This window comes from Aythya ferina (assembly GCF_964211825.1).
Source record: "Aythya ferina genome assembly, chromosome: 3".
Taxonomy (NCBI): Eukaryota; Metazoa; Chordata; class Aves; order Anseriformes; family Anatidae; genus Aythya; species Aythya ferina.
Window position 1 is genome coordinate 42,025,095 of NC_140298.1, and position 23,243 is coordinate 42,048,337.

At 35.2% G+C, this 23,243-nt stretch overlaps 1 protein-coding gene across 5 annotated transcripts in view; it reads left to right on the top strand.

Moving 5' to 3' along the window:
- The window catches only part of SIPA1L2 (signal induced proliferation associated 1 like 2), a 140,606-nt gene that overhangs the window by 81,911 nt on the left and 35,452 nt on the right, over window positions 1-23,243 (top strand). For 3 of the 5 annotated variants that reach the window (XM_084512550.1, XM_084512552.1, XM_084512554.1), the window contains exons 9-14: window positions 255-831; window positions 3,619-3,893; window positions 17,068-17,325; window positions 20,887-20,982; window positions 22,630-22,730; window positions 23,111-23,214. In XM_084512550.1, coding sequence (XP_084368676.1) covers window positions 255-831; window positions 3,619-3,893; window positions 17,068-17,325; window positions 20,887-20,982; window positions 22,630-22,730; window positions 23,111-23,214 — 1,411 coding nt within the window. The remainder of the gene's footprint in view (window positions 1-254; window positions 832-3,618; window positions 3,894-17,067; window positions 17,326-20,886; window positions 20,983-22,629; window positions 22,731-23,110; window positions 23,215-23,243) is intronic. The other 2 variants (XM_084512551.1, XM_084512553.1) reach the window with 1 other exon arrangement.

The following is a 23,243-nucleotide window of genomic DNA, read 5'->3' on the forward strand; positions in this document are numbered from 1 at the left end:
CAGTCTACCTGGAAACCTCTGTGTTTGTATTATTATATTCACAATGTCCTTTATACACGTAAAAGAAAAAAGGCATTTTTAAAACAGATGACCCAGTGAGTTTTCTTTGATGTGTCTAAAATATCTGAAAACTGACATGTTAAAACTAAAGTCAGTTGTGTAACTGGGCTGCACAGGTCGCTACTTACTTTCTGACCTTTTTTTTTTTTTTTTATATAAATGAATTAACCATTGAATTTTCTTTATCTTTCTAGTGTTGGTGTTTCAAGATCAAAAGATGTACCTCCATTTGGTCCACCCATTCCCAAAGGAGTAACTTTCCCCAAGTCAGCAGTCTTTAGGGACTTTCTTTTAGCCAAAGTTATTAATGCTGAAAATGCAGCACATAAGTCGGAAAAATTTCGAGCCATGGCCACAAGGACACGTCAAGAATACTTGAAAGATCTGGCAGAAAACTTTGTTACCACAGCTACAGTGGATACTTCAGCAAAGTTTAGCTTCATTACTTTAGGTGCAAAAAAAAAGGAAAAAGTGAAACCAAGGAAAGATGCACATTTATTCAGTGTTGGAGCAATTATGTGGAATGTGATCGCACGAGATTTTGGCCAGTCTGCTGACATTGAATGTCTCCTTGGAATCTCCAATGAATTTATCATGTTGATTGAAAAGGAATCAAAAAATGTTGTGTTTAACTGCTCCTGCAGAGATGTTATTGGATGGACATCTGGATTAATGAGCATCAAAATATTTTATGAAAGAGGAGAATGTATTCTTCTGTCTGCGGCAGATAATTGTACTGAAGACATCAGGGAAATTGTTCAAAGACTCGAAGTAAGCACAATTTCTAAATTGGAATCTCAAAAATTTTATGAAGAATTGTCTACATCTCCTTTGAGATACAATTAAAAATGTCATCTGTTTATACTTCAGTACTGTTTTTAGTCTTCAGAGAACTATAAAAAAGTAATCCTCATGCAGTATATGAGAATCTATCAACCCCTTTTTCAGGGATGAGAAAATGAATACCAATAATTTGATAGACTTGTCCGAGGCTGTGGATGGTTTCAATATTGAAATCAGGATTGAAAGGCTAAGCTTTTTGTTTTCTCTTGCTGTAGCCTTTCTCAATTCACACTTCTGTAGGTAGAAACATATCTTAATTTAAAAATACACAAAACCTTAATGGGTAGAATATATTCACTTCAACTTTTTATTAAGAAAAAAAAGTGAATTTTAGAAAAATTTGCCACAAGTTGTTCTGCTGATGTGTTTAGTCTACACTGAGTAACTGCAGAAAGTGAAGAAAACTAGACCAATTAATGACAGCTTTTACAGCTGACTGGATAAAGATTTTCAGACACTTGTGACCATGTTAGCACACCTGTCCTGTAACTAACTATTCCAGTCAGTACAAATGAACTGACAGGAGCTCTAACGTAAAACTGCTGATGCATCTACGTCATGCGGTTATGCTTTGCCCTTTGATTTTGATTTAAGTGATGTAGATCATGTTGGTTTTGTTTATATTAGAGAAACTTGTTCTGAATTGAAATCATTATGCTTACCACTTTCACACTGGATAGAGTTGATGCTGCAGAGCCTCTGTAGTCCTACAGCCACTTCTAGCACAGTGCAGTATCCTGCTCTAGTCTTTCTCTTCCAAAGTACTATTAACCATCAATGGATGAATGTCTAGACTTCTTTCCTCACTGTTACGTTATTATTTTCATTGGGTTATTCAGCTTCACTTTTCTTGCACAGATAATTTTCTTCTGAAGAATAGTGTAGTTCACTTCTGTTACGTATTGCTAAATAGACAATAAAAATTTCCACTTACTTAACACAGGTGGAGCAAAGGTTCAAATTTCTAGTGAAAACTTCTGCTGTCAGTAGTGATGACAGTTGTTTCTTGAAGACCTCCAGGTCTGGCAACTCAACAACCTCCCTGGACAGCCTGTTCCAATACTTCACATCCCTTTCAGTGAATAAATGTTTCCTAACAAACAAACAACAAAAAACCTTTTTCCTAAAAGTTACTAATTTTTTTAAGTTGTATGCTCCTTATCTACATTTTGATATAGAAGCCCAGATGTGACCGTAACATCCACTCAAAAGTGTTAAAAACTCTGATGCCACAATTCAGATGTTTATTTTAAAACCCTTTTAGATGACTTAGAACCCAGCTGACTTTTATCCAGATGAATAGGATACCTCTATGAATATCTAGATCAAACAAAGATGTGAAAAGCTGCAGACTGATCTTGGTTTGAACCAAAAGAATAAGTTCTGGAGTGGAAAAAGCTGGGACTTACTGTTCTAGAGTCTGATCTGTACTGGGGAAGGAAAATCCGGTGATATAAAGTAGAGAGAAGGAAAAGTAAACTATAAATGGACTTGACTGTCTGGATTTTAAGACAGTAAAGGCAATGGATCTGAGCTTTAGGACAATATCAGATGGCTAAGAGAAGGATTAAACAAAAAAGCTTAATGGATCTTCAGACATCAATCTGAGTAGGCTAGAGTTCATTATAAGCCTATATGCTAAAAATACTCCTTTTTCATAGGATTTAGAGGCTATCTATCTTTTAATTTCATCTGTGTTGTGTGCATTCCGAGAAGCCATCTCTTTGTTCATGCACAGCCATATGTTCAGAGAAATAGCAACCAAGTACGCAGAATGACCTATTTTGAAGTGACGCAGCAGTATGTTTTGTGTGACATTACTATGTAATTTGCCATGTCATATTTTAGGGGATGTGCTTGTGGAGGGCTTGATCTCCTGAAATCCTTTTTACCTTTGCTTTGGGACTAGCTTGATCTATGGCAAGAATGTTCATCTTTCTTCTCTTACAACTTTCAATTATTTAATTCAAAGGTGTTGTTCTGACTGCTCTGAGTTTTGTTACATTATATATAAAAATGAGCCTGCTTAACAAAATCTGAATTTGAGGGTTGTGGGCTAGTCTATATAGTGACAATTAATTTTAATTGAATATGAAGAAACTTGGTCTTGTTTTTAACTTTCCCAGTGACATTAAAAATCTTATCCCATCTCAGTAATGTCCACGTGTAGAGGTAGTAGCAGTTAGGAACCTGACTACAAGTGAAAATAAATCAAAATGGTCTTCGTTGTTAAAGTCTATAGAAGAGATGCTGCTAGAGCTGAAGCACTTCACTCAATTTGGCTCATGTTATATCTCAAGCTTAATACTGCCTAATACTGAAGAAAAAATGCCTGCACACCTGCAGTCAGTCAGCCTACAAGAATGAAGTATCTGACAGGATAGCATTTTGCTTGCTTTGTGTTTTGAAGCAAAAGCAGCTGTTAAGTTTTCAATAAGATATAAATGGTGTTGTGTTAATGTTGGGTTTGGGGGGGGGGAGGAATTTAACACAGGACAGCTGCTTGCTTTGGAGTTGTAAGATTTTAATATTGTGAAGTGTTCTGTTCCCTTTGTTTTATGCAGAAAACTTGAACTACAAATATCAAAACTATTATTAGCATTAGTATATTGAAGATAATAAATGCCAAGCCATACGTGGCTTTACAAGGTTTGAAAAGTGACGTTTGTCTGTCTAAAGAAATGAATGTCCTAACTATCTGGTACTTCTTTATAGATAGTGACCAGAGGATGTGAAACCACAGAAATGACCCTTCGGAGGAATGGGTTGGGCCAGCTTGGATTCCACGTGAACTTTGAAGGGATAGTGGCAGATGTGGAGCCCTTTGGTTTTGCATGGAAAGCAGGCCTAAGGCAAGGGAGCCGCCTGGTTGAAATCTGTAAAGTGGCTGTGGCAACTTTGACTCATGAACAAATGATTGACCTTTTACGCACATCAGTGACAGTAAAAGTGGTGATTATTCAGCCACACGAGGATGGAGCACCTAGAAGGTAACAAGCAACAGTCCTCAATGTGATGTTTACATCTGTTTTTTTCTCTGCCACAGTTTACATGATTGTTTTTGTGTTGTTTTTTTTTTTTTTTTTTTTTGTGACCATCAGGAAGTTGTCATTGTCTGTCATGTTCAGTGGTAACAGTATTGAAGCTCTTAAAGCAATCTTTTTCCCCAAACCATTACTGGCTTGTAATAGATTAAATTCCTTATAAGTTCCCATTTAAAGGGAAATCTACATTTATATGGTTCGAAAGGGTAAGAAGTAAACTTTAATGCCTTGTGACTGAGCTATTATAAAAACTGATATGACTTCTTTCCTTCCACAGGATAATTTTATATTTTAATACTAACTTTGGAAATTTTGAATCCTCTGAAAACTGTACCTTTTAATTCCTTGAAGCTTCTCTGACTCCTGTCCTATAGGAAAGGATGATGATAATTACTTATTATTATGCATTACTATTGTATTATTATTTTAATTTCTTACATCAAAATTTTAGCAAAAGTAAGGAAATAGGGAAAATACTGTGTTCGGGACATACACAGTACCAGGTCTTAACTGTCCTCCTTATTTTTTGTAGATATCTAATTTATTCATATTAAATATTAAATTACATCAATGAAATCATCAGTTAAAGCAAAAAAATATATTGCTGTAACATGCAATAGATGATCACACATTCAGGAAAAGGGTGAAGTACAGATTATTACAGTCACTGTACAGTTGTTTTCATGGATGAAATACAATGTTCTGTTGTCAGTATTCATTTTTTCTCTGTGACAAAGATTTTTGCTCTTCTCTCCATTTTGATTATTACTGAGGTAGATAAAATAGGTAAAATTTTAAAACTTTACAGTAATAAGTTTTTCTCACACTTTTTGTGGGCATTTTTAATTTGGCTCATCCTAAATGAGAACTGTATTACAGTAAATTGAATTGTCTACTTGTAAAAGGCCATCTTTAAATCTCTTGTTGATTTTTAATTTAACAGAAAAAAAGCATTAGATGTGTTGCTTTTGGCAAGACAACAAGCCATGAAATTTTACATAGCATGCAGCTCTGTGAAGTTGGTGCCAGCTGTACACGAATACTGCTTAATTGGTGGCAATTCTCCAAGTAGTCATTGGCCTGATGAATGACACAAAAGTGCCCTTCCCTGCCTCAACCTGCGTGTTGAAGCATTGGTTTCCTTTCTAAAGTAAACGTGTGTGAATATAGAATACTACCGTTTTGCTTAGTTGGATAGAATGTGCAATTAAGCGTCTCTTTGCTTAGCTTTGCTATTCTCACCATCTGCTTCTGGGGATGAATTTTCACTGACTTGTTTGGTATACATTTCCAAGCTGTTTACAGAATATGAGCCTAATGAGCCGATCCTATTATATTGAAGGTAAAACGTGTATTTTATAGTCCCTGATGGAAAAATGCATACTGTATGAATTGTTTATATCTTCTTAGATATGTTTTTAGAAATGAAATGTTAAAATCCCAAATCAGTGTAAGATACATGGCACTCAGTCTGTGTGTAGGAGGACTTTTAACTGAGGAGTAGAACCTAACTAGGAAAAATCTGCAAAAGCTGTTCTTGTTTGTAAATTTTTTTTGCATTTTTTTAAACTGTGTAACTAATTACTAAGGAAAACGAATTTTTAAGCTGTTTCTATTCTAAAGCATGAAAAGCGCCAAAGTATTTTTGAGTTCTTTTCAGCCTCATCTCTCTAGTATTTAAAAAAAAAAAAAAAAAAAACACCACCTTAAATGTCTCTTTCCTTTCAAATATCAGCTTCTTGCAGAAATGGAAAGTACCTCGTTTCCCCCCCTTACCTCCCCAGAATATGAATAGTAATTTCAGTTGCGTCATTTGAAAGAGATCTCATACACAAAAAGTTTTGAGTTTGTCTGTCCCAAATGTTTAAAATCTAAGTAGAGAAGACAGAAAGCAATATAAAGATACCAAGTAACAAGACTGAGAGTTTTAGTTGGCAAATGTGACCTATGACACTGTTCATAAAATATATTAACAAGAGGTGGAATGAGAAAAAGGCAGGAAGGCATAAATTGCCAGCAGTTTGGAGAAAGAAGAAACTCTCTTGGTAATCGCAGCTGCTTACTAGCTAAAACTTGTGCATATACATTTCCCTATTTCCTGCTCCACTGCTTGTCGTAGCCACCTGCAATGTCTTGTTTTTACAGTATCATAGAAACACAGAATATTTGAGGTTGGAAGGGACCTCTAAAGATGGAAAGTCCAACCTCATTGATCATAGCAAGGTCAGCTAGAGCAGGTTGCTCAGGGCTGTGTACACTGGATTTTGAATATTGCTGAGGATGGAAACTTCACAACCTCAGTTCCAGTGTTCAATCATATTTACAGTAAAAATGTTTTTGCTTATGCTTAAGTGGAATTGCCCATAATTCTCTTTGCACATTTCCTCATGCCCTTTAACCGTACAGCACTGAGAAGAGTCTGATTCTTGGCATCTTTTCTTCTCTTTACCTCTCTCAGGTATTTATACACATTAATAAGATCTCCCCTAAGCTGTCTCTTCTCCAAGTTTAATGCTTCCAGCTCTCTCAGCCTCTTCTTGTATGTCAGGTGCTCTAATCCCTTAACCATTTTTGCTGGGCTCTCTCCAGTATGTCCATATCTCTTTTGTACTCTAGGTATCAGGTTTACCTAGAAATTTATAGGCAGTAGTTGTGCATTTAAACAGGATTATCTAGAGAATTAGAATTAATTTCGCATTCATTTGACAACAAATTCCACTGTGTTTGTCCAGAGAATCCATGTATGAATATAGGATACAATCAAGTCTATGAGAGTAATTTCCAGTAGATATGCGAGCAGCAGTTAAGGCTGTTGTGCCTGCTCATCAGGAAAGAACTCTTTCACTGTCAAGTAGCTCCAATAATTGTCAAATAACATTCCAAACAGACATCCAGATATTTCCTTCAAAGCTGAGGTTCCATCAGTCGGTCCATACCCTGCATGTTTAGAAGAAAGGTAGCTCGAAAGCAGAAGTAGGCTTAACGTGTATGCTTCGATAATTGCTTTCATCCAAAAGTGGACTTGGAGCTTTTCTTTTAAGGAATGATCCTTCACTCCATCTGGTACGTGCAGAACAGTGGATTTGGAGGCTGAAATGGGTACCTTGAAAGTTTGACACGTTTTATGGAACAATGTGGTCTTCTGGCAGTTGGATTTATCTTTCCGTATTTCAGTCTTATTTCTCAGTGTGCGTATCGATAGTTTATAATATATTTTATGTTCATGCATAATTACTATAAACGAAAAAAAAGTGGTTTTAACTTCAGGCACTATTTTTTTCCACAGGGCATAGATACAAATATGCATGAGTTTTTATGTTTCTACAAGAGTCAATTGAATTAAAACTTAACATAAATTTAAAAGAATATTAATATAATTTTAGCCAAGAACAGTTTAGTTTCATGGAATTTACCTACGTATCATTTTATTGCCTGTCTTATAACAACTGAGGTAATCAACTGATTTCCACTACTTGAAAAAGTGGTTTCTGCTTAACTCTATCTGCTGAGTTTTAGGAATATGAAGCAATGAGGACTTTCTCTTTGGGTTGCTTATTCGCACTGGTTCCTTGCTGGGATAAGTTTCTGAAGTGAGTTTATACAGATTGGACTGAGTGTCTTGGGAATTATACCCTTCATATGAAACCAAGTTTCAAGTGTGTGTGCGTTTCCAAAGCAATCCTACTCCCTTAGAAAAATATCCGCTGAAGTGGAGATCTTTTTAATCAAGTTCTTGTTTTTTTTTTGTTTGTTAGCTCACCCACAAATAATCTTTAATACATCAGCCGTTTATATTTAAAAAAACAAAAACAAAAAAAAAACACAAGCAAGCAACAAAACAAACTATGAGCATGAATATACTGTGAATATTAACAATGAACAATTATTTTTTCTGCAAAATGTCTTGTATTAATTTCTTTCAATATGAAAATTATTTGGAATGTTAAAGGTGCTTACAAATGAATGTTAGAGTGATCAGGAAACCACGGAAATTTTGCTCAGTCAGTGCATTCCATTACTTTCTTAATATATAGATCCTTCTACCTATAGTCATGATAGCAGTATATGCAAAAGCAATCATGGGAAAAGGCCTTTCATTTGCTATCCTGTAGAGTTAATGAACTTGAAACAAAGCTCCTACTATTTTCAGATTGCTCCAGCAATTAAATAATCATTCACAAATTGAGAAATTATAATTATTTGCATGGCACCAGGCTGATATTTAGATAGAAGGAAGAAATGTCTACTTAAAACATAAACTCTTTAAATTACGGTTACAGATTTTAGAACAGAAGTGCTAGTCTGTATGCTCAGATCTGAATAAGTATTCTTGTCTCATATTTGTTTCTATGATTTGTCTTTACTTTTAGAATTGTCAATATGTTCTTCTGTTGTCAATATTACCTAGTACTACAGCACAGAAGCCAAAATTATACAGATTTTAACAGGAGAATAACAATGTTCCTTCTAATTTGCTTTCGCTGGTGTTGTCACAGTAATGCTCAAGGACACTATCTCCTTAATCAGTCAAATCCAATCAAGAAATTCAAGTACTTCCAAATCCATTTTAAACTCTAGTGTTGCATTCAGTTAGAATCTTTCTTGCTACATTGAAGCTTATTTGTCTGAGCTCATCTTCTGTTATATATAAAAATGCTCAAGAAAGCTATTTGTGGGAAGTTTAGAAAATGAACAAAACTTAAGGCAAAATTCCTAGGGATGGGCAAGAAACAGAAGGCCAAGTACAACCACTGTAGGAGAAGTAACAGTGGTAGTTTCCACCTGTTTGTAAACAGTTGTTCTGTATTTTTTTCCTGCTGTTGCTAGTAAAGGTTAAAATTGATATGCTTTTATAACTATACCTAAGACTACCTGGTGGCCATTATTAGATACTACTGCATTTCTTTTGAGGTTATTTTATTCTCTTGAACTTTGAAAATTCTTATGAAAAAAACAAATGGAATGATTTTCTGTATTTTCCAGTTTTGATACTTGTTCTTCTTGAATGATTGTGATCTTAATAGACAGTTGTGTTTCTAAGGCTTTTTTAAAGTAATAAATAACCAGCAGAGTATTGAATGCTTGAAAAAAAATGTTTTTGGGAAGTGTGGAAGTGTTTATTTAGTGGAAGAGTTCACATCTTCTTTGAGGGGCGTTTTGCCATAAGCTCATGCAATAGTTCATAGGCCTTTTTTTTTTTCATCTCTCGACTTAAGAGAGTTCCCCTGGGCTGATCCCCATTCTGGACTAAAAAGAAGCCATTGTCTAAAACTGCTGGCGTGACAGTGCTGGATTAACAATGTTTGAGGTACATTAAAGCAGAAAAATCTGAAACTAAACTTTTGCTTGTACAAGTTTGAGTGCATCCAACTAATTACTGATTACCAGCCCTGCCACTAACTTGAGAAGAATGCAAATACCTGAAAACTATAATTTGAAAGTTTCATTACTTTTTTTTTTTGTAAAGGTAACTGAGGGAACTATTGCTAAGGAACTATAATGATACTAATTTGAAGCCACATCGCTTGCATAAATTATTCCTATGTACCTAACAACAACAAAGGAGAAAATGCTTAATTTTCTTTCCCATCAAATTATTGTGTTTTTGTAGCATTGTTAGATTCAGGAAATATGAGACATGAACTGGGATTTAGCCTGATGTAATGAGACTCCTGCCAAAACTGTTCTCTGTCAGAACTCTGATTAGCAGCAGAGATTATTAACCTTGGGCCATCACATTTAAGTGCAAGCCCTAATATTGGGGTCAGCCTCACACTAAGATCTTTTGGCACACCCCCACACTCTGAATGTTGTGCCACTCCTCCTGTGTTTGGAAGGGTGGCAGCACTAGCAAACAGTGCCCCAGCACAGGGAACAGGACAGCCCATACCTTATCTTTAATATGTCTTGCACCAAGCCATGAAAAGGAGAGGAGTGTTTTCATCTTTGCAATCAGCTCAGTTGGCTACCAGTTTTCAGGTTATATTAGACATCTCCCTGGGCACTGCTTGTGGAATTCTACTGGCAACAGTCTTTCTGTATTTATTAAGTGGTTTATCAGGACCTTTTATAAAAGATTGCTTCTATTGATTTTTCTCCTTAATTTTAGCACTTCTATTCCAGTCATTACACATTCTTGGGAAGAGTTAATTGCTGTCAAACTTTGAGTAAAATTTCCTCCCCCATGATTGAAAATTCCTTTAGATAATACTGTAGGTCAATTACTTCTTTCCAAAATTGGCTTATTTTTAATACTGACTTTGAAATATTATGGTATCTTGTGCATGGTTTATTGATTTAGATTATCAGCATTTAGGGTACTTTCTACAAAATTGTAAGACAGATCAAGTGTCTGGAGGGTAAAAAAAAAAAAAAAAAAAAAAAAGTTTTCATAGAGTAATTGTAGTGTTACTGTCAAGATCCTGTTCACTGATTTTTTTTTTTTTTTTTCCTGATTCTTTCATCTGTAGCTGACATAAAGATGCAGTATAGGTCAATATGATAAATTTTGTAAACAAGGTAATTTATGCAGAAAATTTTCCCTGTTCCATCTGAAGATGTGCATCATTCTCACAGTTACTAAAATTGCCCTACTACCTCCTATGAACTAACATTCTCTGGCAGTTAAGAACTCCAGGCATGATTGAGAAGACTTTTACTATGCAGCAAGTGCATATTCTGCTAAGGTGGAGAGAGGTATTTAAAATGTCTTTAATGTAGCATCAATGATAGTGCTGTGCAGAGAACACTTACAGACAACCTTTGTACCGTTCATTTCACTTACCTACACTCACAATTCAATCTAACAGATGTATTGTACCTGACAAAAGATCAAGCACTTCAAATTGTTCAATTGGTCCATCAGCTGAAGTAAAATATACATATAACCACTTAGTGTATGCTTGAGGAATTTCTATCTTTCTGTATCAAAAGTATGGTCAACCTGTCATTTTTCTTTTGTAAAAGAGAAATGGATGAAAGTTTCATTTAGCAAAGTTTAAAATGTACCTTCAGAATTGCATTTCACTGAACTCATCTTAAGATTGGATTACTGTCAGTCTAGGTGATTACTACACTGTGCAGTTGCTAAAATTTGCTGCTGGCTTTGTAGTCATCTGTAGCTTGGTATCTTTATGCTGTCTCAAAGAATGCAGGAGAGAGATACTAACTGAAAGTCTCTTACTGCTCTGGGGAGCTGCTTTGGAGAATATCATAGGTCCTCCCACTGAAGTAAGGAATGAGAAGTGTTAAAAGGGCTTTTGGTAACCTTGATGAGGTCTTAGTCCTAATCTTGTCTCTGTGCTATCTTAAAGATTATTTCAAAATCAGGTTTCAGTCTGAACTCAGTTCTTTTTGAGCTCAAAGAGGTAGGTCTATTTGCTACTTCTTTTGTCCTCTTTGTTACTTTTCATTTCCATTTCTTATGCTGAGCATTCTATAAGTTCTTCATCCTAGATGTTGGTTTTCCTGGCCCTGAGTTTTCCAAATCTTCATTCAAACTTGTGAATTTTGGAGGTTTTCCTCTTTAATGTCAGAAAAATCTTTCCTATTTGTCTGTTTTCCAAGTAATGCTTCCTTATTGACAATAGCTTTTCAAGCCTTTATTCCCCATATTTATTATCTTTTGATGTGGCTGTCTTCCTGTTCTCTGGGATTTGGAAACGTGACTTGCTCTGCTTGAGTCCTGCTTTCCGTCAGCAGAGACTGCAGGGGTTGTTATTGCCCCACTGATCAGACAAGCCAAACATCTTGGTTGCTTTGTGTTGTTTTTTTTTCTCCTTTTTTTATTTCTTGACTAACTCCTTTCATCCAATGCACGTGTCCTGTCTATATTCCTCTTCTCTTTTACATACAACAATACAGGCGTAGAGGCTTTTAGGAGGCTTCAAAATTGTTTGTCAGCTCACTGATGCCAAGATTCTGTTTAAAACTGAATAGTAGCAAAGATCAAAGGACAATGAATGTATCTTCATAAAAGAGGGCTTGTCAGCTTCAGCTCTTCTCTGAAGCTTCTCTGAAGGGACTACCAGGCAGTTATTATTCCCTTAAAACCAGTAAAGATAAAGTGGGCAGCAGCCTTACCACCTGAGGTTTCCATAAGCAGTCTCACTCATCTGTTGTGCTATGAATTTGTTTTAAAGTAAAACCCATTCAGTATTTTTCAAATGACATCTCTTTCTTTTTTGATGTGTGACTGCTGTTAATAGGCTTTTGAGATGTCGTAACTTGGAAGTGTTTGTCTCAACTTCTTTGACCAAAGTTGCCTTCACCATCTGGTCTTATCCAATGTCTCTGGCTCGCTCTGTAATTGATGTAGAGAGCCAGTGGAGTCCAGGGCTTACCTCCAGGAGGCACCTCAGAAGGTCAGAGAAAGGGAAATAAGCGTATGTCTCATGTAATTACACAGCGAGTCTAAGGAAAACTAAGCTACTAAATTCTGCTTTTTAATCAAATCCTTACTACTAAATTCTGCTTTTTAATTAAATCCTTACTACTAAATTCTGCTTTTTAATCAAATCCTTACAATTATGTGAAATCAATGCCTTATTATGTGGTTTTAATAGGTTGCATGGTGGGTTCTCATTCTCTTTGTGACACCTTGTGAGAGAACTGCTGCAGATGAGAACAAACATGCACAGTAATAGCGATTGCTTCAAATGTTTGAGTTGGGAGAATGCAGTTACTTACTGTACCAATACATATACATATTGTCTCTTTATTGAGAAAGATTAAACGTTTTGAATTGAAGTGGTGATAGTAAAGGACAATTTCAGTGCAACACAACTGGTGGACACCAATGACTGTTTCTATCCCTACGTCCCCTTTAGTAGCTCAGGTCTGTGATGCATTGAACTGATGTTAAATTGTAACCAGTTTTTCCACTTTTGTTGTTATGCTAACAAACCATTTATAGCGATGCATGAAATCTAGAGATTAAAAATCATGTTTTTGTCAGCTCACAGCACCCCCAAATGCTATAGACACTTAAATGTATTAAAATAACTTGAAAATCTGTTTTTTACACAGTTAAGTTGGTGTCTAGCTTTACCAAATCAAGCAATGCTTTTTGTATCCTTTTATTTCTGGACTTCCGTAGCATTAGAAATTAGCACAACATTTTCATTAAATGTATTTACAGCACACAATAACGTAACTTTTAAATATTAAGACCTTGAGATATATATACTTTTTTTTTTACATATTCTTTTAAAATAATTTAAAAAAATAAAAATTATTAAAATGAAATAAAAGTTCTCCTGCAACACCAGTCCCAATACATATTCTTTATCCAGTGGAATCAGTTATGGTATTACAAATAGAAGTTAGATAATGGTTCAACTGAATATTTAATAGGAGATTGCATTTATGCAATGATCAGTTGTTCTTCATTCAAGCTAACCTGGCGATAGATCTACAGCAAAATAAATAAATAAATACTTACTGGATTGCAGACATAAAGTAATTGATTCTCTGTTTCTGATCTAGGAAGTAGCTACAATTATCATCTTAGATGTATCAGTATACTGCAGTATCTGTTCTTTGGGCAGTGTTTGTGAAGTAGTAAGGTGTAACGTCCATGTAAATGTGGAACTGAATGGCTTGGCACTTTTACATTAAAATAAATAAGCCTATGTGACACAGGGAGTCATATAAATTAGTTCTATTCTAGCCATGGATTTTTTTTTTTTCCCAGCTAAAAGCCATATTGGTGCTCCATTTTGGATTTAAAAGTACCATTTAGATTTTTGTTTTATTTGCAATAAGGTTGTAAACCTTTTTTTTTTTTTTTTTTTTCCAGAAAGTGTCCTCGATCAATTTGTTGTTTGTCTGTTTGTCAGTTAGAGGAATACATTTTAATGAAGTAAACATACTCGTTTAAGAATTGAAATTATTTCTCTCTGTTGGAGAGCTTGTTAGCTGTTTTTATATCATGCTTTAGGTATTCAGTTAGCAAGCTGAGTCAAACTAATAGTAGCAATAATCTATTTTGACTTCAAAACCCATGGTTATTCTTACAGCACTTTAAATACCCCCTATGAAGTAATTAATAAGGGATACAATGACAATTACATGCTATACTTTTCCCAATTACTAAGACAAACTGTGAAATCAATATCCTAATAGTTAAGGTTAGGGAGGGGATGATTTGTTTCTAACACTTATGGTCTACGGGAATTTAGAAGGGAATGAAATAACTTTGAAATCAGCAGAAGAATGATTGAAATAGCAGCATACTTAATTGCTGAACTTCGTAATCCAATAATGAAAAACTACATATGGCTGCCTGAAAAATTATACAGCACACTAAACTAATATTAACATTGCTATATCATCTGTACGTTCTTTGTTCTGTTTTGTATATAAGGTTTTATGAAAATCTTTAATTGAGTAATCAATCTTATGTTATTTTTTTCCTTTAAGAGCCTTCTGCATTCGCATAATGTTATGGCCCTGCTCTGGAAATGAATTAAGGTTGTACTGCTAGGGGCTATTGTCTCTTAGACCTTGGCCTCATTTGTTACAGACAGTGAATGAGGTGGGGGAGCCTTATGAAGAGAAGGCTGGTCTTGGGATATAAGCAGTTGAATATTGCTTATTCTATCCAAGAATGCTTATTCTATCCAAGTTTCTCCAGTAGAAATGTTAGTGTGAGTCTAGGCAATTAGCTTAACACAGCCTTTACAGTTTTCCTCATTCTAAGAGCCAAATGTGTGTGTTGTGACTTTTCAGAACTGCGAAACAATTTTTACAAATATTCATAAATGAACAGAGGTTGTTTGAAGTGGTGATCCGAATAAATGTGGCGCTCTTAGAGGAAAGACAGGGGAGGCTATTTAGACGTATCAAATTGACCTTCTGAAATTAACTGATAATTTTAAAACACTAGTTTCTGTATAGTTTCATTCCTTATCTGTGGTAGCAGACTGTTAGGGTCTTCTTACCTCCATAGGAAAGCTAAAAACAGAAAATCATTCACTGATGTTCTGTGATAAGAGGAGCTGGAAAGAAATTAGTTTTATACCCAATGAAAGTATGCAGCCATCAAATAATTTCTCATAATAAATCAGTGCTGAATATCCGACCCATTAAATCATAATGAAAATTACATATTGAGTAACATTGCTTCAATGAATGCTGCCTTTTATATGCATGGAATGAGGTAAAGAGCTCTTTGCTAATAGCAAGAGAGAAAATATATTTCTTTACTCCACCAACATAGAGAGGACAAATTAAAGAGTGTTCAGTATTAATCTTAAGATTTCCTTCCTTCTGAGTTCTTAAGCTTGCATAATTAATGTTCTTTTAATGTACAGCTTTAGCATGGTCCCTTAGATTTTGTTAAAAGTAAACAAACACAAAAAAATCCATGTCCAACTGTGCTACATCAGCAGAATTTACACACCAAATTTTATTGGTGAGTTTAATCACAGAATAACCTTGAAAAATCAGGAATTCTGAGTTCTGTTTTACAGTATTCTAGTGATCCCTCTTCAACTCATCTTCATCACAGCATCTTCTGCTCTACACTGAATGGCTCCCAATCTTCACCCTCAACACTTTATCCTTAGTATTTGTCTGAAATTCTTTCTTTAACTGTTTCATTTGGTTGAGTGCCAGCAGGAACTAAGATTTTATGCTGCAGGATAAACAATTTACCAATGCCATTACCATTAAATTAAGTAGCCAGAAGTGTTTGGTTGGATTGCACCGGGCATATACCGAATAGCTAGAATGTAACTGCTACAGTTGCACACATCTTCTTTTCTACAGCCTTGAATAACATAGTTAGCATTTTTATAATCCCTTATTTTTATCTGTTTACTGAAACATTGGGAATGAAAATAATCTTTTGAGGTTTGGTTCGGAAGCTTCAAGTAGTTTAACATATGCGAATTTATACTGCATAATTGTGTTAAGTCATTTGTGCCAAAGAATTTTCACGACTAAGGCTGTAAACACTTTGTACATGCTGTATTACAGTTTTTCTAGGTGTTTTTAATTTAGTCAGAAATTATGAATTTCTGGTGTTGAATTGATGATGATGAATTTCTGAAGGATGAATGACAGTTTTCAACAAAAGCAGAGTTTGATTAGGACTGGGCTCAAGGGCAGGGCAGTGAATTTTCACTATTTCTCTCTGTAACTTGATGTGTTGCATTAGAGCTATTTAGGGTGTCTTCTTTACAGAAGTTAAAACAGTGCACGCTGCCTATCAAGAAGACAAATAATGGGCATTGTATGTGAGAATATAAAATACAGCTGCAATGGTAATCACTGCTGGCGTGAAGTCTCTGTTAACTAATTGCTGAAAGAGTAACCCTTAATGCAAGTCCAGCCTGAGTACAGTAAATAGCCCCAAGGCAGACTGATCTTTTGAATAATGCTGTCACTACTTTTTGCTGAGTTTATACTTTCTGGGAATGCTGTTAGTATTTATCCGTACTGTAAGATTCAAGTCAAAGTTGTAAGGTTTGACTTTGTTTCATCTGCTTCCCTATTTCTCTTCTGGGCAATGAGATTCCCAGAATGAGAGACATTAGAAAGTGCTGTTTGAAAACTAATGGAAAAATATTTAGATGCTACGAAATCATTTGCATGACAGTTCTGTGCTTTGTCATTCAGTAGAAACTGGATGGATTCTAAAGGAGGGCTCTCAATAGCACTAAGAGATGTCTAGATTGCTGGGAAGCAACAGATATGTTTTGTGGTTTCAGATATGTACGTTTTCACATTAAGAAATGATTTGTATTTATGAAATTTAAACTAAAGCTGATACAGAAGAACGTGATATTTGCTGACATCTGAAAGCTTTATTTCTAGTAGATTTTATTATGTGAAACTCAAGCTTATTAATTTATAAAAGCTTAATAATTTTACCTTTTTGAAGGCACAGAGAGAGTTCAAAACCTTTGAGCACATGCAAGCAAATCTTTTATTTTGACACATTTCCTACCTGGTTGAAATGATAGCTTTGAAGCATTCAAAGGGCAGCACAAAGCTATATGAAGACCTTTTGGCACCCAGAAGAAAAAGATGCATATACTTCTGACTGCAGAATGCAAGATTTCTTTTTCTCTTCCTGCCAGTGAGATTGATCATTGTTTTATTTGTCCTGCAGGGGTTGTTCAGAACTTTGTCGTATACCCATGGTGGAATACAAACTTGACAGTGAAGGCACCCCATGTGAGTATAAAACCCCTTTCAGAAGGAATACCACTTGGCATCGGGTGCCGACTCCCGCTGGGCAGCCTCTCTCTCGTGCCTCTCCAATCCTAGGAACATCTGACAGACTGCAGTGCCAGCAGCTTCTCCAGCAGGCTCAGACAGCCATTCCTCGCAGCACTTCCTTTGATAGAAAACTGCCAGATGGTGCAAGGTACTATACTCTCCATTTAATGCCTGTCATTTTCCTAATGTGCCTTACTTAGGTAGCTCTGTTCTCTGGAACTTGTGTTGTAATTTTAATTCTGAGGTTGTGTGACAGGGAATCGACTGATTATAGTTCACTCTATGTGAAACAAGTGGCTTTTGTTGTTTGTGATGAAAGTCTGCTATGCTGAGGATCCTACTGATGAGGACAGCTAACCTTTCCCTTTAGTTCCAAATCAATAAAGTGGGAAACTCTTGTTGCTTTTTGATCTAAACAATGTCCTGTCCTCCACCTTTTGGGAGCCTACTTAAACAAATAATGAGCATAAATAAAATGAACTCAGTCCTTTAAAAATGAATGATTTAATCTCATTACCACACTATTGGCATAGTTTCAAAGGGTTCTGTAACTCATTACCAGTCCTTATGCTTTGCTTTGCTTTTAATTAAACAAAGCAGAGCTTGTGATTTGAATATATAACACCTATTAGATGATGGGATGGTATCTTTAAATCTTAGCTCTGTTCTAATTTAATCACAGTTCTTCATAAGAGAACAATTTCTTCTTAAAGTTTTAAATTTGTAAATGCATTGACCTTTGAATTATTTAGAAAACCATATGTTTTGAACAGAACTCTCTGTCCTTTATTGTTTGCAATTATTTCTAAATGTTCCTAATTGGCAAGGTCTTTCCACATGGGACGAGGCATAGTCCTTTACCCTGGAGTGATGTAGTTCTTCTAATCTTCAAGACAAAAAGTATTGCATGTTGGGAATATCTAACTTATAAAAAAAAAAAAAAATCTGAAGTACAACTCTTCTACAGCTTTAAAAAACTCTGGCTGAAATCATAAAATACTGCTATTGCTACACTAACTACCTCATGTAATAGAAAATAATTATTATTTTTTAGATCATTTGAAATATATACAAGCAATAGTAAAACATCTTCGAAAATGTCTATATCAGGGTCTGGAGAAGGCAGACTGAATTATGATATTTGATCATTCGTATTCTGCTTTTTTTTTGCCCCAGTTTCAACATTCCCCTGTCTATCCTCCCCCCAAAAAATAAGAATAAAAATAAAAATTAAACAAACAAACAAAAAAAAAAAACATGAGAACACCACGACTACATTTTTGTAACCATGTACATATAATTTTAGGACTCGAGTTTTTCCTAATGTCTTGTTATTGAAATCCTTGGTAGGATCTTGGTTAGATCTAGCATAAGGAGACAGTATATTAGAATGTCTACAAATACTTCAGGTTTTATGGAGCTTTATTAAGCATACTATATGCTTATATATAGGAAAAAAAATAAAGCTTTCTGACATGCTACTTATTTGCAAAAAAGTTCACAAATTTCAATTCCTTTAACATTCAGTGAAGCATGTAAAAGGCTCTGAAGACAGAGTCCATCTCTTGTCATGAATAAATTCCTGTATCACTTAAACAAAAAAAAGTACAATGCAGGAGTGCCATTCTGGGGAGGGCATGGTAAAGAGTATCAATAATGAAAAGGGACCAAAATGATGAACTGTGATGTGTGGGTTCTGAAAAATGAAAAGAAATGTTCCTAATTGGCAAGGTCTTTCCACGTGGGAAGAGACATAGTTAATAGCTTGACAGAGAGATGTGTTTAAAACAAGAGTTTTAAGTAAGGTTGATTGGCACTTATAGCCTTGCAAGGGTGAAAATGTATACTCAGGCTAGGAAAATGATGAAGAGATTTTAGAGGGTCAGAGTCACAATATCAATGTAGAAAAATTGATGAGGAGCACAGGCGAGGAAAAGCAGGATGATAAAACAGGGAAGTTATGGCAATTGGTCTGAAAATGAGCCATTGTTGATGTCAGTGATAAAAAGGTTCTTTTTAGAGTTAAAAAGAGGAAGAAGCAATAGAAATGTTGATAGATGCGGTAAAAGGCTAGATATACATGTAGTGGAAGACTTCAGCAGCAGCAGTTTAGGTGCCCAATCCCTGGAGTGAAATTAAACTGGGAGCTGAACACCTGTGCTTCTACTACTGGGGAGAGCTAAGTGCTTTGAGAAAGCAATTCAAATGTTTGTGTTGAACAAGTTTGCTGTAATTAGTCATTAAGAAACACATGGATATTTTTGAACTCTACTTCTGCTTTTATAGTATGCCTAATTCTGTTACAGCTTCACATAATGAGTACCTAAAAGCCAAGCTTCAGTGGGACTCCCTTTTCTGCTCTTTCATGCCAAGAAGTTTCTGTGTACTTTAGTCTTGAGTCACAGTGGTAGGCAAGTGTGTCCTTTCACCTTCAGTCCAGAAACCATTCCTGAAAGCAGACAGATGCAACTGTTCTGTGAAGGAACTGTGTGAGGCATTCACAGACTACATTTCTGTGGTTCTCCTTTTGTAGCCACCTTTTGTTTAGTAGGCTAATGGCTAGACATTTGTCCAGGAAATAGGAGGTTTTGTCTGTAAAAACCAGTATCCCAGTTTTGAGGACAGTGTCCCAAACATTTGTCTCGAGGCAAGAAACACATGGGATGATAATTTACCCTTTGCTTAATGCTGGTTCACTTAAGCTGTGCAAGAAATGCAAAGTTCTTGGCAATAAAAAAGAACAAACAACTGAGCTCAACTGTAGCCTATAGACTAATTCATTTGATTGCAAAAGGCTTAGTCCTGTCAATGTTTATCAGGGTAGGACATGCTGAAGAATTATGCACTATACCATCTACTTATGTGTGTTTGGCTATTAAACAAAATAAAATAGCAAATGTCTTGGAAATTTTCAAGCTGATCAGTAAAGTTGCTTATTAAATGTCATGCCCTTGGGGAAGTGTTGTGCATAAATCCCAAGGTACCTCTTTTCAAGTACATAAATTCATTTCTACTTATAGCCTTTTTTTTTTTTAAAAAAAAAAAAAAAAAAAAAGGTATGACAAAAGAAGGGAAATTCAAGGAGAAGGGGAATTCAAGCTGATGTAGCTGAGGGAAATGGTAGAGTTATGGATATGTGCAAAAAGGAGGGGTAGGAAGGTGATCAAAAACAAATCTCAACGTTGCATTTCAGCTGTCCAGAAATCCCAGAAGAGTAGTGAGAGACATTGCTAAGACAAGAGTCTCAAATGTTTAAAGTACAAAATAATATTATTCATGGAAATGTTTTATTGCTGCTCTATGTCACTGTATTAATTAAAAAAAAAAAAAAGAATAAAAAATATTGGTTTTACCTTATCTAAGTTACTATGTAGAAAATTGGATTACATAGAGCAATAAAAATGTTTCCAATGCATCATGAGAGCTTCCCATACATATAGTTAGAGGGCTAACCCAGCTGCTCTGAGTCATGAGTAATCCCAATTGTTTAGAATTAAAGCTGGAAATACTTTATTAGTGATTAAATAATGTATTTAGAAAATACTTCTTAAATTTTTTGGAATCTATGATAAACCTATATGTTCCTCAAATGAATGTTCATAAAATATTCGTACTGTGTATGCATTATTTGTAAAAATTAATGTTTAAAAGAAACACAGTTCAAATCTGAAACTCCACAAATATCTCAGTGCATCATTAATGATTCTAGTCAACATTACAGAAGTTCTCCAAGCAACCAGTCCTCATCCAGTGACCCAGGACCCAGTGGGAGCAGCCAGTGGAGACAGCAAGTGGGATATGATGGGTATTGATGAATTTTTTTTTATTTTTTTTTTTTTAGATCTTGTTGCACTTGTTGCATCTTCTTTCTGAAGCACACATCTGTGTGGATGCTCTGTATCACAGATATATCTGGGAAATCTGTTAGTAAAATATTAAGGCTCTTAAGGTTTACTGTAATTTAATCTGTATGCTGATAAAGTCTGAAAGTCATACTACTTAACCCTTTAGGACCAAATTGTTATTTTACAATTCAGGTAAATAAACAAATTTTAGCTTTGCTTTCCCAGGAACAAGACAGAAAGTAGCTGGCAAAACAGAACTGGAATTGAATAGTATTTTCTCCTCCTTTAGTTTTATTGGAAGGGTATTTAATTAAAAAAAGGAACTTTACAGTCTTCTAAAGTTTTGTTTCCTACTGTACTTGTTCCAGTGACATCCATTCTCTAGCATTTCTCCTCAAAAGAAGCAGCAATATTTCAGGACTAAAGAAGCAGCAATATTTCAGGACTCTTCTCCCTTTCAATCTGTTGCAATATGTAGATGTTATATTCACATATCCGTTAATCCCTTGATGCTGAAGGTTTTAAATATTAGCTATGTGTTAGTAAAAGACTACCCCAATATGCCGCTTATGTTTTAAGAATATTGCATGAGAAATCTGTTCTTTACTTTATCACTTTATTGTATAAATGTAGCTGGCAATGATACTTCTGTTATAAAATTTGGGCAATGGCAGTTTCTACATAGCATAATATAGAAACATTTGATACTTTCCATTTGGATTTAGGATTTTAGATTTGGATTTTGGATTTTTGTATTTAGGAAGCTAATTTTTAAGAAAAAATATGAGTACTGAAAACATTATCTTGGCTCCTGGTCTGTAAGCAAAATATTCTTCTGGCATGCCTGTGTATAAGATTGTCCATGTAGCAGATACATATGCATCATCTTGGAGATTCCCCAAAGTATTTCAGGTTATTCAGTGAAATCTGTGGCAGATAAATATATGGAAATAATTCAAATAAAACTACAGCTTTTATGCTTTTTTGACAGTTTTTCTGGTGTCATTTTACCAGCACATTAATTACTTGTAGCAACCTTATTTTAGTTTGTTGCTTTGTGAAATTAACTTCTGCAAATTCCACCAGAGAAGTTAGAGTTCAGTTATTTAAGATTCTTCAAATCTTACATAGTTTTAATTCTGGAGTAGTGACATCATAATTTTACATAAAATGATAGAGCAATGGATACAAAATACAAAACAATGGATCTAATATTAGCTTTCATACATGCTATGAGTTTGAAATCTTGCAAAAATACAGTTATTTTCATGGGGCTTAGTTTATAAAGCAGTTAAACATGTTAACATAGTTATTGACTGCAAAACCTTGGCTATTGAAGCCCCAAGAATGCATTTATTCTGGGAACTCAGTGTTGTCTTGGTTTGTTCACACTTAAGGCATAACAGTGGGCTGTTGAGAAAATTACATGTAAATATTTCTATTCAGTGTTTGGAAATGTGACTGTACTTGCTTGGTGGGAGGGATGATGACTTTAAACAAATCACTTGCAAAATACTTGCTTTGAAGAGTAAAAAGTGTTGTTGTTCATCATGTAAATAGTTTTATAGAAGAAAAAAAAAAGCTTAATTTTCTGCTTATGTTAAAAGGTGCCAATCCCCTTTACTCCATGAACACCAAGGTACAGGCTCACTGGAGTGTGAAGGAGGCAGAGAACGAGAGGAAACCTTGGATGGAACCAGACATTCTGGTAATAATACATACCATATCTTAAAAATAAATGTTCTTTGTAATGTAGTGCTTGGTGAAGTGCGGCCATGTTCTGATGTGGCAGTTTGATACCCAAAGAGCAGTAATATGACAACAAAAGCTGGAACTGTTACAGACAGTCTAATGGAATGTGGTGTGAGATATTTAGGCAGTATTTTGAACAAACTGCTCCTGAACTTCAGAAAGCTTTGTGAATGATGAAAAGCAGGTTTAGATCTTAACTATTCTGAAAAGTTGCACGTCTGTGATTCCAAAGAGTATACGGGTTTGAAACCTGATGCTAAGCCATGTGCTCTTTTCTTTGTACAGTATACTCACGTTTTTAGCATTCAGAAATTAAAACACAATTATTTATGGCAGAAACCAAGTGGCATGCACCATCAACCAAAGTCCTCAGCTCCTACAAAGACCGGGCTTTACAAAAAGAAGGCAGTGGCAAGGAGTCACCAAACAAACTTTCACATGTAAGTCTTTTACTTTAATGTCATTTGAA